Source organism: Benincasa hispida, chromosome 10, assembly GCF_027475165.1.
Source record: "Benincasa hispida cultivar pf3 chromosome 10, pf3_genome.v1.1, whole genome shotgun sequence".
In the NCBI taxonomy this organism is placed as follows: Eukaryota; Viridiplantae; Streptophyta; class Magnoliopsida; order Cucurbitales; family Cucurbitaceae; genus Benincasa; species Benincasa hispida.
In genome coordinates, this window is record NC_143487.1 from 57,458,431 (window position 1) to 57,471,765 (window position 13,335).

Genomic DNA, 13,335 nt, shown 5'->3' on the forward strand with positions numbered 1-13,335 from the left:
TTGCCAAAAATATTCCATATATGCAATTAATTTAAAAAAAGGATATATAGTTATTTATTTATTAAAAAAATGGCCACAAATTTCCTTAAAAAAATTTCTACAAATACTAAAAAGTAGAGTTGGTAAACATTAGACTACTCTATTCGACAAAATGAGTTTTTTTTTTTTTTTTTCTTTTTTACCGTTTATAAGTTGGGAGAATCAAATCTTTAAAATCAAAGTTAATAGTATAAGTTTTATGTCAATTGAATCATGGTCATTCTTACCGATGAAAGAAGTTAAAGATTGTTATATAAATTAAACCCCTAAACTTTCATAAATTAATGAATTTAGACTCTTAGTCATAATTTTCTTTCAGAATTATTCATGCATTTAATCTAATTGTTCATTTTATAAAACATTCATGTGAAGAAGTATACACGCATTTGAGAATCAATGCATGGAAGAAATTAATTGACTTATAAAATTTGTGAGAGTTCAATTGATTCAAATAATATGTTTCACATGATACAAGTAAAACAAAATCTGAAAGAGGGTGTGTAAATTGATACATTCATGAAATTCATGTTTGAAATTGATACAATTATTAGTTTAGGCTCCATTTGGTAACAATTTGATTTTTTGCTTTTGTTTTTGAAAATTAAGCTTATTTCATTCACATTTCCTACAATTGTTTGCATTTTTATTAAGTAATATGGTTGAATTCTTAACCAAATTCTAAATTCCAAAAACAACCTTTTGAAAATTACTTTTTTTTAGTTATTAAAATTTGATATGATTTTTTAAATTATTGGTGAAAAGTAGATAACAAAGAAAAAAAATTGGAGGTGGAAGTAGTATCTATAGACATAATTTTTAAAAACAAAAATAAATAAAATAATTACTAAACGAGATCTTAACATATTAATTGATATCGCGAAGAAGAAGAAAAAAAGTTACAAATTGATATTCCCTAAAGTAAAATTCTTGCACAAAACCATAAATTATCTCTATAATGACTTTTGCAGACCTTATTATGTTCAAATCAAATGTTAATGACCAAACATGCATACTTTATTAAAAATAAATGTACTCCATTTGGCATCATTTACAATAATGAACGTATTATTTTGATATATTATGTATAAATATCTTTACCCAAGTGGGGGAAAATTCATGTATCCCCACTTTCACTTATGTCGTGCTAAAACAAGAGTCTCCCCAAAAGTCCAATTTTCCTATAAAATGCCAATATGAATCGGCCCATCACAGCCTTTTCACTCTCCTCACGGGAACAAAAATCAAATCGCATCGGAAATGGCGATTAATCAAACCTTGCTACCACTTCTAGCCTTCTTGGTACTATTCCAAATACTCATAGACCAGAGTTCGGCGGCGGCGGCGCCTCCAACGGCACCCCTGTCGGCGGCAGCAAGTGAGTATCTAGAAGCCCACAACAGAGCAAGGGCGGAGGTGGGGGTGGAGCCACTGCAATGGAGCCAAAATCTGGCGAATCTTACAGATCGACTGGTACGATTCCAACGCAACCAAAAGGGGTGTGGGTTCGCTGAGCTGAGCGGCAGCCGGTACGGCGGAAACCAGATGTGGGCAAGGGGACAGATACTGACGCCGCGGGCGGCTGTGGAGGGATGGGTTAAAGAGAAGGCGTTTTACAATCACACGAGCAACACGTGCGTGGGGGATCACCACTGCGGGGTTTATACTCAGGTGGTTTGGCGGAAGTCGGCGGAGGTGGGCTGTGCTCAGGCCACATGCCGGAAGGAAGGGATTAGTTTGACCATTTGCTTCTATAACCCGCCGGGCAACGTCGTCGGTGAAAGTCCTTATTAGATAATGATCAACCCTTTTCTTTTTGCGTTTTTAAATGTGAAAGTAAGTTAAAGGATGAACTTGTTGGAATGTAATCTGACGTCGTTTAATAAATGCTTTGTTGAATTTTCTACTTTACTCTCCATAGCTAGTGTTGGTTGTACTTAAAATCGTGTGGTATCTATCTCAAAAATAAATAAATGAATAAAATGGTTTGGTATGAACTGTGTCACCCTCATTTAATAACTATTTAGGGTGTTTGAAGCGTTTAATTGGGATAGAATGTATGGATTTCATATATGTTTGAAGTTGATATGTCTATTTGGGATGCAGAGTTAATTCATATATCTAAATATTCTGTGCAGTTTTTTAACTCTAAATAATATATTTTTACTATTTTTATTTTGTAATTTTTTTCTTTTAATTGTTAAAACTTTTTTTTTTTTTTTTGCAATGAACAACAATTAATCCATTACATTTTTTTATAAAAATATGGTTAAATAAAATGAGAAAGAAATCAAAATTTTTTATTCATAATTTTTCTCCATGAATTTCATTATCATCTTCTTTTTCTTCTTCAATAATTTTTTTTTAATTAAATCTCTCTCATCATCTTAGTAGTCGATGGAACGTCACCATATTTCTTCAACAATTTCATTTTCAATTACTCTAAATTCGAAGGATCATTAGAGAACAAATCTATATTTTTCACTAATTTTTGCTAGAAAATATTTTAGGAAAAAAAATAATTTTATGTTTTTTTATACGTTACACACTTTTCAATTATATATTTACTTTTCATCTAAATATTCTTAACACTCATTTTATATGTGAATTCAATTAAATAAAAATATGTTTTACATTTTTTTACGTATAAATATTGCACTTAATGTAGACAAAATAATTTTTTTATATAATCAATAACCCCATAACATACTTATAGAGGTGGTTGTCGAAGCCCCGAGTGGGTCGTTGAAGTTGCTCGTTCAAAGGTGGTCATTGAAGGTGTTCTTCATTGGAGTTTGTAGCCGGAGGTGGTTATCGGAGCTTGAAATTGGTCATCAGAGTTGGTAGCGTGAAGATGGTCGTCAAATTTGAGTCAACGAAGGTGGTTGTCAGAGCTTAGAATTGATTGTCGGGGTTGGTCGCGCGAAGGTTGTCGAAGCCCGGAGTTGGTCGTCAGAACTGTCATCGGATGTGGTTGTCAGAGCCCGGATTACATTGTCGAAGTTGTCATCGGTGGTTGTTAGAGCTCGGAGTTGGTCGCCGAAGTTTTCATCGGAGGTGGTTATTAGAGCTTGGAGTTAGTTTCCGGAATGTGACAGTGGCCGATGGGTGAAGCCATTAATAAAATTGGAAGAAGGGAGAGTTGGAGTGAGTTGGTAAAATATACTAACTCAACTCCACCAACATTTAAAGTTGGTGAGTCAAATAATGAGTTGGTATATTATACCAACTCAACTCAACTCACGTTGGTAAGCCAAACACCCTCTTAGGATTGACTTTTATCATTTGAAATTTTTATTTATTGAAACAGTTTCCACAATTAGAATTCTCCCCTTCAAATTTACATCTTTGCTAGGAAGCGAATTAGTTTCTGTATATCAAAATTTTGTCTATAAAAAAAAAAAAACAAACTCTAAAAGTAATTTTGTTTTCTTATTTCTACTTGTTCTAACATGATAAGATAATTTGTAAATATTATGCATTGTGTGCATGGTAAAATGTGAAGGGATTTGAATTCCCTAAAGTGGAAGTAATTGAATGTGTTGTGTCTTGATTTTGTTTTACAGAACATTACAATGCAGATGGACGGAAACATGGATAAACAAATTAAATCCTAATCATACTTCTATTGGAAAATTAAAGAGGAAAAGAGGGAAAAGATAACATACCTTTGAAGAATGTTTCTTCATTTTTTCTCTTCACAACCAAGATCACAAACCAATCTCCTTCTCATGAACACAAGAGAAACTTCACAGCAACAATATCATTGGGAACACCACCACAAAATCTTCCTCGTTATTCTCAAGAATGAGAATCAATAGAGAGGTGTGGACTTCTATGAATTAACTTTGTTAAAGAGAGGAGAGTTTTTGGATCAGAGATTTACATAGAGTGATTAATTGAGAGGAAGATGGATGATGAAGATAATGAAAAAAATTGAATTTGTAGGGACCGTTTGGGGCAAGTACTATCCTAAGACTATAATAACCACTACTTGGTACAGTAAAAACTATTTTGTAATCATCAATTAACTACAGTCAACACTATTTCAAAACTCTCATTTGCTACAATATTTACTATTTGTTACAGTTTTTATTATTTTACATTCATCATTTTTTTTATTATTTGCTACCGTGTTTACTATTTCATTCTCAAACTAAAATAGTTTACACCTCAACCACATATTATTATAACTCAAACTTAAATAAATTACACTCCAAACACAAACTATCATAACCAACTATAATAATCTAGGACTATAATAACCAACTTCTTGCTTCAAACACCCCCTTAATGACTAATTAAAAAAAAAATCTTAATGACTGAGAGAAAAGGGGACTTGAGGAGAGTTATCAAAATAATTCCCTCCCCTTTTTAATTTTCAAAAATTCAAAACTAAATTTTAATTTTATATATATATATATATAGTCTAATTTAATATATATCATATTAAATTATATGTTATATCACATATAACATATAACTTATAGTTTATAGTTTATCATTTCATCATATAACCTATAGTATTAATATAAATCATATACATATTAATTTTAACCTATAGAATTAATATTTGAATCATATTCAAATATTTATTTCTCTTATTAAAACTTTATATTATAATATATCATATACATTATATTAATTGTATCTTATACAATTAATTCCTTTGAATTAATTTCAAATTAATCCAAAATTAATTTAATTCCTATTAATCTTTATTGAGCTAACAAGGGGACCTTATGGATCTATAGATTGAAGCTTCAATGATACTTGATTAATTAACTAAACTCTTTAATTAAATTAATCAATTTTCATTAAATACTAGTCACTCCATTAAAAACCAACAGCTGCACTCTTCGCACTATAGATATATTTCTTTGTCCATTAGATATAATCAATCAACAGCGCGTTGACTCTTCACAAATTGCTCGTAAATAAAGTTGAGTCAAAATTACCATTTTCCCTTGTAGTTACATCTAACTTCTTAAGTACCATTGATCCCTCTAATGAACAATTATTATAGTCCAACTATAACTGAAACCTTCTCGAGCCAAGAGAGGGTGTGGTGCCACATTGTTCAATACTCAGAATCTATTGGGATTGATGCCCTAAATCTCGTAGGTCCTATAGTTTGTAATTGTAAAGTATAAACAATTTATTTATTTAATAAAATATGAGGTGTTTTATTCGACAATTAGTAGCATTACACACAAAACCAATAAACTAACATCCAAGGTTATCTTCTGTAGCTTAAACGTGTATGTAGACACATACAGGCGGATCATGTTTAAGTAATAACCTAAATGGTTTGTAGTAGATGGATAAGACTGGTACCTTATCCTAGTGACACTATGAATACAACTCGCTTTATAGATGTTACAATTGTTGTAAAGTTCTATAAATGATTCGATTCTGATCATTCATATAGAGACATGTGAGTAGGGGTATTCTATACAAAGAGGTTTGTATAATACTGAACCATAAAATGATTAGTCTCAGTATATACAGTCGTTAATAGTAGAGACTTATATTTCACCATGATAACCATAGGTGACATGACCTAAATCCTAAGTGAGTTGTAAACTCCTATCTATGAAAGCGGTCCTTTAATTTGTATGGGTGAGAGTGGTAAAATTGTCGACTCAATATGCTCACCATTTTAGGGATTCATCTGATTGTGGAGTTGGAAACACAGTTACACAAGATAGAATTCGCTCCTTCCCTATGTCGGGGTAAGTAGATAAATTGCTTCCTTAAGGGCTGATTCCAGGGTTTGAACAATGTGGTGCCACACCCTCTCTTGACCTGAGAGGGGTTTGGTCATAGTTGGACTATGACTTATTGTTCATTAGAGGGATCGGTGGTACTTAAGGAGTTAGATGTAACTACAGGGGCAAGACGGTAATTTTGGCGTAGTTGTACTTACGAGCAATTTGTGAAAGGTCATCGCACTATTGACTGGTTATATCCAATGGACACATAAATATATCTATAATGCAAAGAATGCAACTGTCGGTCTTTAGTAAAGTGACGAACAGTTAATGGATGTTGAGTAATTTAATTAAAAGAGTTTAATTAATTATTCAAGTACCATTGGAGCTTCAATCTACAGTTAATAAGGTCCCCTCTATAGCTCAACTGGGATTATTGAGAATTGATTTTTGGTTGTTCAAACTAATTAAGGGAATTAATTATATGTGATATAATTGTATTTGATATATTATAGTATAAAGTTTATTTTGAGAGGAATTAAATATTTGAATATGATTATATTATATTTGATATAATATAAACTATAGATTATGTATTATATTTTGATATAACATATAGTTATATAATAATTTAGTTATTATATTTTTATTAATTGATCTATTAGTTGATCTATTAATCAAAATTTGGAATGAAACAAACTCACATTTTAACATAATGAGAGGCAAAAAAAAATGGCTTGATGTGAGTGAGTCATTGGGCATATCGTAGTGAGTGTGGACATGAAAAAGTTGTATTAAAAATGGAAAGAAGACAACATATAATAAGCCCACTTCAGCCATCTTGCAGCAGATGAAGATTTTTATAATATATTTGTGTATATAATAATACATATCCTTTACATAGGATCTTCAACTTTTGTCGTTCTAATAAATAATTCATCACATGACTGCAGTCAGTACTGTGTTTCCTAATTTTCATATCTTACTAATTTAATAATATCTCGATAAAGGGTGTTTATCTACTCAATTTTTTCTTTCCTTCAGTTCAACATGGTGGAGATTCAAACTACTCTTCTAAGTACATGATATACGATACATATATATATTATGTCAAATTGAATTATACCCATTTTAACGATTAATAATCAATTTAAATCTTACTCTTTTTTCATAAATTTCAAAATTACATATGTTGACATAGGCATACATGACACACCGACAAAATAATACTAAATTATTGCTAAACTAATTAGTTATTTTTTAAAATTTAAATAACTAAAATATACATATTGAAAATTTTAAGTATTAAACAAACTTAGTGACGAAAATAATTATATTTCGAAAGCTTTAAATATATTAGAAATAGACCTTTCAAAAATTTATTTTAAAATTATAAGCTTAACACATTAAGTTTTGATAAACATTTGATTTTTCATTTTAAAAAATTAAATTTATAAACACTATTTTCAAGGTTATTAGTTTCTTTGTTATGCCATCTACTTTTAAAGAAAACAAAATCAAAATCCATACAAAGTTTTTAAAACTACACTATTTTATTTTATTTTATTTTTCAAAATTAGATTAAGAATTTAAATGTAAAGATGAAAATCGTAGTAATAAAAATAGTGAGACAACCCTCACAAGTTAATGGTTATCCAACTAAACTTTAAAAATGAAGATGTCTTAACTAAAAAATTTTAATTAGTTAAAATTAACCTTTTTTTTCTCAAAATTTCAAATATGCAAATAGAAATGCATAGATAATTAAACCATCTCTAAATAGAAGTCTATTCTCCACATTGATAACAGTTTGATCAAACAATTTCAAGCTCAACAAATTGAAGGGAAGATACTATAGACATTTCAAGTTCAAAATACATCAAGTCCACTTTTTTGTATTCTCAGATGCCGTTGCTTACAGTTCTTCTATGTACAAATGAGAAATCAAATTCAATGCACAAAAATTTTAGCATCTGAGTTGATCCCAAAGAAGAAGAAAATGCAAGCAAGTAAATTAGAGCATCAGCTCCTTAGAAATCAGATACCTGAAAGTGTAACTTGTAGGAATCCATTCGACATTCTTCCGAGGATTCCCGAGCTGTGACCGTTTGACACTCTTTCTCAGAGATTCAGGCAAGCTCTTGAGAATCATCTCCATCAGCCCAGATGAACACAGACCAGTGTCCTTTGCGAATGACTCAATGATCTTTGGAAGAAGAATCTTTTGATCCTTTCCTACACCGAAGGTGGCTCGAATGTACTCGTCCTTTGCAGTTTCCAGTTCTTGAAACACTCTTTTAGGTGTATAAACACGAACCTGAAACAATATTAAAAAATTTATGAAACCTTCTAAGCGTGTCTGTTCATGATAAAATGAACTTTAAATTTTACGGTTGAAACAGCATATGTCACAGTACAACAAAGAGAAACAGGAAAAGTGGAGCAGTGAGTTCAAAAATTACTGCAGGATCGGAGTGGCTCCCAAAACAAAGTGCAAAATGTAAAAGGGGTTCTGGACGGTCTATTATATATGCTTGTCGTTCATCTCCAGTCTTGAATTTTGTCCTTGAAGGAAGCAAGAGCCGAAGCCACTGCATGTGAAACTCATTATATCAGGCCTATAAAGAAATGTACTCTCTTGGTTACTGAAAAACCAAGAGAGACTACGTCACATCATGATGCGAATAAACTTTGAAAAGAAAGTAGAAAATCGAATATTTGATACCTGCCGAGGGCGAGGCATCCGACAGCCAAGAATATAACTCTGAATTGTATCTACACTAATTGTATGGCCTCCTATATTATATGCAGACTGGAAAACAATAGACAGTGAGAAATAGTAATAACAATCAGTGAGTAAAGGCTCCAAATTGAAACAAGAGAAGTTACCTTCAAGAGTAAAAAGGCTCTCTTGACATTGTTTTGGGGTACCCCATAAGCCAAATACGTCTGTTCGAAAACAAGAAAACAATTATAATTGGATTCTGTGGGGAAAGTAGAGTAAGGATGGATTAACAGATGCAAAGGGTTGACATGTTTACATGCATCACCAGCGAATTGTGAATATTTATCCAGAAAGCCAACTTTTCCTCGTACTTAAGTTTCCTCAAATCGACTTCCTCTAAACGTGAGATAAGCAACCTGTCAAACCATAACCCAAGACAACATTAAAAACTATACGATAACAGATAAACGCCCTGGAAAAGATTTGTGATGAGGATGCCTAAATATTACATAGGCTGACCTGAAGTTTTCGAGCAAACTCTTGACATGACATAATTTCTGAGGGTCTCTACAAATCCATGAAATCTCGATCATTGTACTATATGGCCCACTAAATTCTTTAAGACCTTCTACAAGAAAAGGATTGTCCAATCGGACGTCGAAGGATGAGTTGTTTCTGAACCCTGGACTGCACATAGCACACTGTTCTCCAGGAGAAAATGCACTAACCGATGACAAAGAAGACGTTGGAGATGAAAGTCCATGATTCAACAAAGATGGTTCTGCAAGTTTGCTATATATAGTTGATATGCACTTGATCATGTCTTCTGAAAGCCGGTTAGGAGTCTCGGGGATGTGGTCAGAAATGCGAGTTCCAAGATGCTCTGCGAGACTGATTATATTGGGTGAAACATTCTGTGCATACTGTGCAGAAGAATCAAGCAATTCATTACTAAAAATTCTTCAATAATGCTTCAAAAACACTTAAAATGCTTCAAGTGTGAAGACTTACCTCCATCATGGACACCGGTTGGGAGTGACATGTGCGCAGAGTTCTATCCAATGATTCTACTGAAGTAGACATTTTATCCAAAGAAGCTGCATTTACTGTTGTCAGTGACGATTGAGAACGATGATAATTGGAAACCAACAGTTTTTCATCTCTTCCAATATCACTATATTCCTTCCTTGGATTTTCAAGTGACTGACAAGCAGAAGGGAATGCTGAGTTAACATATTTTGAGGCAATATCAGGTGGGGGAGCTTCCATTGCCCTGCCTCTAGGGGTTGGAGGCAATTTCGGCTTCTCGTCCTTGGCAGAAGGGGATACAGAGGATGATTGTCCATCAAATGCTTTTCGGTACAAAGAAAGAAGATATTGTTCTAAATGCACAACTTCTAGTTCTAAAGTTGCAATCTCCTTGATTAACTCCACGGCTGACTGCAGTAAAAAAAGTGAATTAATTTACAAAATGATTAAAATGATACATGTTGAGAGATCACAAGAACTTATCACATATTTCTTTATGAAAAAAACGAATTGCCTTTAGCTATTTGAGAAGGCGTAGAACATGGCTTACATATGCTAGGAGAGTTCAATGACGATCAAGCATTTCAGAATATCATCTGAAAAGAATTAAAGAGGTTATTTTACCTTTGGCATTGAGACTTTGTCTGATTCATTACATGCAAAGACCCCATGACCCAATGTTTTTTCTAATGCTGAGCGTAGCTTGAACTGGTCTTGCAATCGCTTCTCAAGTTGGATAATCTATATTGAAGCATTCAAATGATAAAGTAATGGAAAAAGAAAAAAAGAAAAAAGTGATAAAGTAATCGATAAAAAGTTTGATATAATTCGTGTTGGTTCGTGGTTGTAATTCTTCCAATTACAAGTACAAGGACTTCCAAATTTAGTTCCATACCTCCTGCTTCAAAGAATTATGCACTTCAATCTTCGGTGACGAGTTTTTCTTATTCTCAACTTCTTTCACAAGATCCATATCCTGATGTCCAATGAATCAAGACTTGTAAGTTTCCATTTTCCAGACAAAATTACTCAACAATTACACTCATGAATAATCTTTAGAAAGGGAGTCTTGTTTGATAGGTACTTCTATCTTAAAGTTCCTCATGGTTTACCTACCAAGAATTTGAACTTATTGAAGGTGGTCATATCATTTTTGTAATTTGCAGCTGATAAAGATAAAGAAAAGAAGAAAACATATTACCATCTTTACAGTGTTGGATGATTCAAGCAAATTATCTAACCGATCATCTCGAATCGGTTTCTTGTCAACCGAGCTGCCATATGCGTAGAGCAAAGACAAAAGAATTCTACAACATGAGTAGGAGAAGAGGTCAAGGACAAAGGTTTCTCATCATCATTCAGATAATCAAACTTCTCCATTCAAACAACCATCAGAAACTATGCTCTCTTACTTCTCTCCAAAAACAAAAAGAAGATAAACAACAACTGATTAATATTCGACTTCCATTCTTGACATGTTTCGGCTACAAACTCTATTAACAGAATCAGCCAATTTCACATAACAAACAGGACAAAACTTCCTACCCTCCTAATTCCCAGAGCTCTATCTTGAAGATCTGAGTTGAACCTCAACTCTCATTTTCAACCAACCACAACTCAACACACAGAATTCCAAAATACACAATACTTCCATTTCAGCACTCAAGCAAGAACACTGACCAAATTTTCAAAACTCAGTACGTACATTGGTAATAAACAGAAGGAAAAACACGTTGAAAGCTACCTTCTGGAGCGGCTGTGCCCTGTTTTTACATCCACACCCAGCATTTTTGTTTTAGCTAACCCCACTTCCAACCAGAATCGAAAAGCCGTGAAACCAACTCAAAATTATAAAAACACTCAAAAATAAAAGAATCAACTCCCAAACAAGAGAATAGAAGTAATGAAACAGGGAGAAAGATGGAGGAAAGCTAAAATGGAAAAAATCAGAAAGTGATCAATCTGCGGCTCAGCACAGAGGCTACGGAAAGGCTGCAACAGACCCACAAAGAAAAAAATGGTCATAGAAAAGGAAGCTTTTCTAGTAACAAGGTTCCATTGAAAAGGGGACCCATCAGCTCAGAGAAAAGGTGGAGTTACTGAAATGGGTGTTTTCAGAAAATTTTGGTCGAAGGGGTTTGAATGAAGAAAGAAAAGTCCAGATAGAGTCGAGAATCGGCACAAATCGCCAACTGGGGTTGCGATTGAGAAGTGGGAAAGTGACCAAATTAGAGATTCCAAGAGAGATTTCAAAGGGGGCGGGGTTGTTTCGAGTGGGAAAAATCAGTGGAACAGTTCAAACGTTAGAGTGTGTTTGGTGATTAGTGCAAGAACTTAGGAATCTGTTGAGAAAACGATTGTTCTTCTTCAGTAATGAGAGTCGCCGGCCAATTTCTCTGGTTTCAGGCAACATGTAATAGATTCTGCATTTTCTCTAAATTTGTATTTGCATAAATGTCAATCTCAGGAGTGAAAAGGAACGGGATGATTCAACTTAACAACTTCTATGATAATTGGTGCTTGGAAATCAAAGAGCAAACAGCATTTAAAATTTTGATTAGAGAGCACTTGCCTCTCTCCACTAACCATTTAGTTGAAATAAAATAATTAGAAAAATATTAATATTATATCCATTTAAATCCTAGACTTCCTTAACTTTATCAATTTACCCTCTATTCGGTTCATTTCAAAAATTTATAAACTTTGATAAATGAATCAATTTATACTCTCAATTAAGATGTTATTTTAGAATTATCCATGCATCAATTCAAATTATCCATTTTATTAATCTAATATTTCAAGAAGTCTACACATGTATAAAGATGGAATATATAGACGATTTTCAAATGTAATATTTATAAAGAGTCAAATGGATTCACTTAAAACAATTTAGAAGTTAATTGAACTTATATACCAATTATAAAGTATATCAGTTATATAAATGATGTACCAAATTTACCATTTATATACTAAATTTATAAGCCAACTATTGTTCATGCATTTGTTATTATTCATAAACTTAATTTAAATCCTTATTAATCTATTTGGAGTATTGTTTTATCTAGTACATTATCATCAATTTATAATGGTTTAATTCATACTATTGGTAACAATTCTAAATAAACGTTGAGAAACTATTGATGCACCAATGTAACACTGGAAATTGAATTTTTAACGTGTTTGTTGATATAGTACTAATATACCAATACTATACTTGAAATTTTATTTAGAATGAAGATATACTACTTAGTACACTAATGATATATCTAAAGTTAGTTTTTAATTAGTATTAATATACTATTAACACACTAATATTATACTATAAATAATTTCGAATGGATGCTGATAAATTATTGATACATTAATAATAAATTTGAAATTGAATTTTTGAACAAGTGCTAATATATTACACTATACTATTTCATGATATATTAATTGTATAAATCATATGTTTTATAAAGTATCAGTGGATTGATATACCAAACAAAAAATATATTAGTTGATTGATAAATCAAATATAAAATATATAAAATATATTCTACTGATATACAAATCAGGATAAATTTGAAATAATAAAAAAACAAAAGATATGAATTTTTTTGCTATATTTATAAATTTAGAAAATCATAGCTATATTTGCAAATTCTCTACCTTATATTTCTTTTCTGCTGTGCACTATAACTTTCATTGCAATTATTAGTTTAAGGGTTGAATTGATTTAACTTACCAAATTTAAATAATATGATTAATCTAGAGAACGATATTTTTGTCCTCAAGTAAAAGCTACCTAAACACCTTATGTTGTTTAATTTTGTGTATTTATAGTAGATA

The 13,335-nt window shown here is 32.0% G+C and overlaps 2 protein-coding genes across 3 annotated transcripts; one reads left to right on the plus strand and one right to left on the minus strand.

Moving 5' to 3' along the window:
- Positions 1-1,036: 1,036 nt before the first annotated feature.
- Positions 1,037-2,029, plus strand: LOC120088462 (CAP (Cysteine-rich secretory proteins, Antigen 5, and Pathogenesis-related 1 protein) superfamily protein). The gene has a single exon (XM_039045791.2). It carries the CDS (start codon positions 1,297-1,299, stop codon positions 1,828-1,830), a length of 534 nt encoding a protein of 177 aa, XP_038901719.1. The 5' UTR covers positions 1,037-1,296; the 3' UTR covers positions 1,831-2,029.
- Positions 2,030-7,572: 5,543 nt separating this feature from the next.
- LOC120087938 (uncharacterized) lies at positions 7,573-12,024 on the minus strand. Of its 2 annotated transcripts, none has more exons than XM_039044954.2 (11): positions 11,249-12,024; positions 10,706-10,811; positions 10,400-10,480; positions 10,129-10,245; positions 9,487-9,915; positions 8,995-9,398; positions 8,792-8,891; positions 8,640-8,699; positions 8,476-8,562; positions 8,213-8,341; positions 7,573-8,067 (listed from the first exon to the last, which is right to left on the minus strand). In XM_039044954.2, exons 1-11 carry the CDS (start codon positions 11,290-11,292, stop codon positions 7,765-7,767), a joined length of 1,860 nt encoding a protein of 619 aa, XP_038900882.1. In that variant the 5' UTR covers positions 11,293-12,024; the 3' UTR covers positions 7,573-7,764. The 2 variants fall into 2 exon arrangements, with proteins under 2 accessions (XP_038900882.1, XP_038900883.1); XM_039044955.2 differs by having other exon boundaries at positions 10,706-10,778; positions 11,249-12,023.
- Between the last annotated feature and the right edge of the window lie 1,311 nt (positions 12,025-13,335).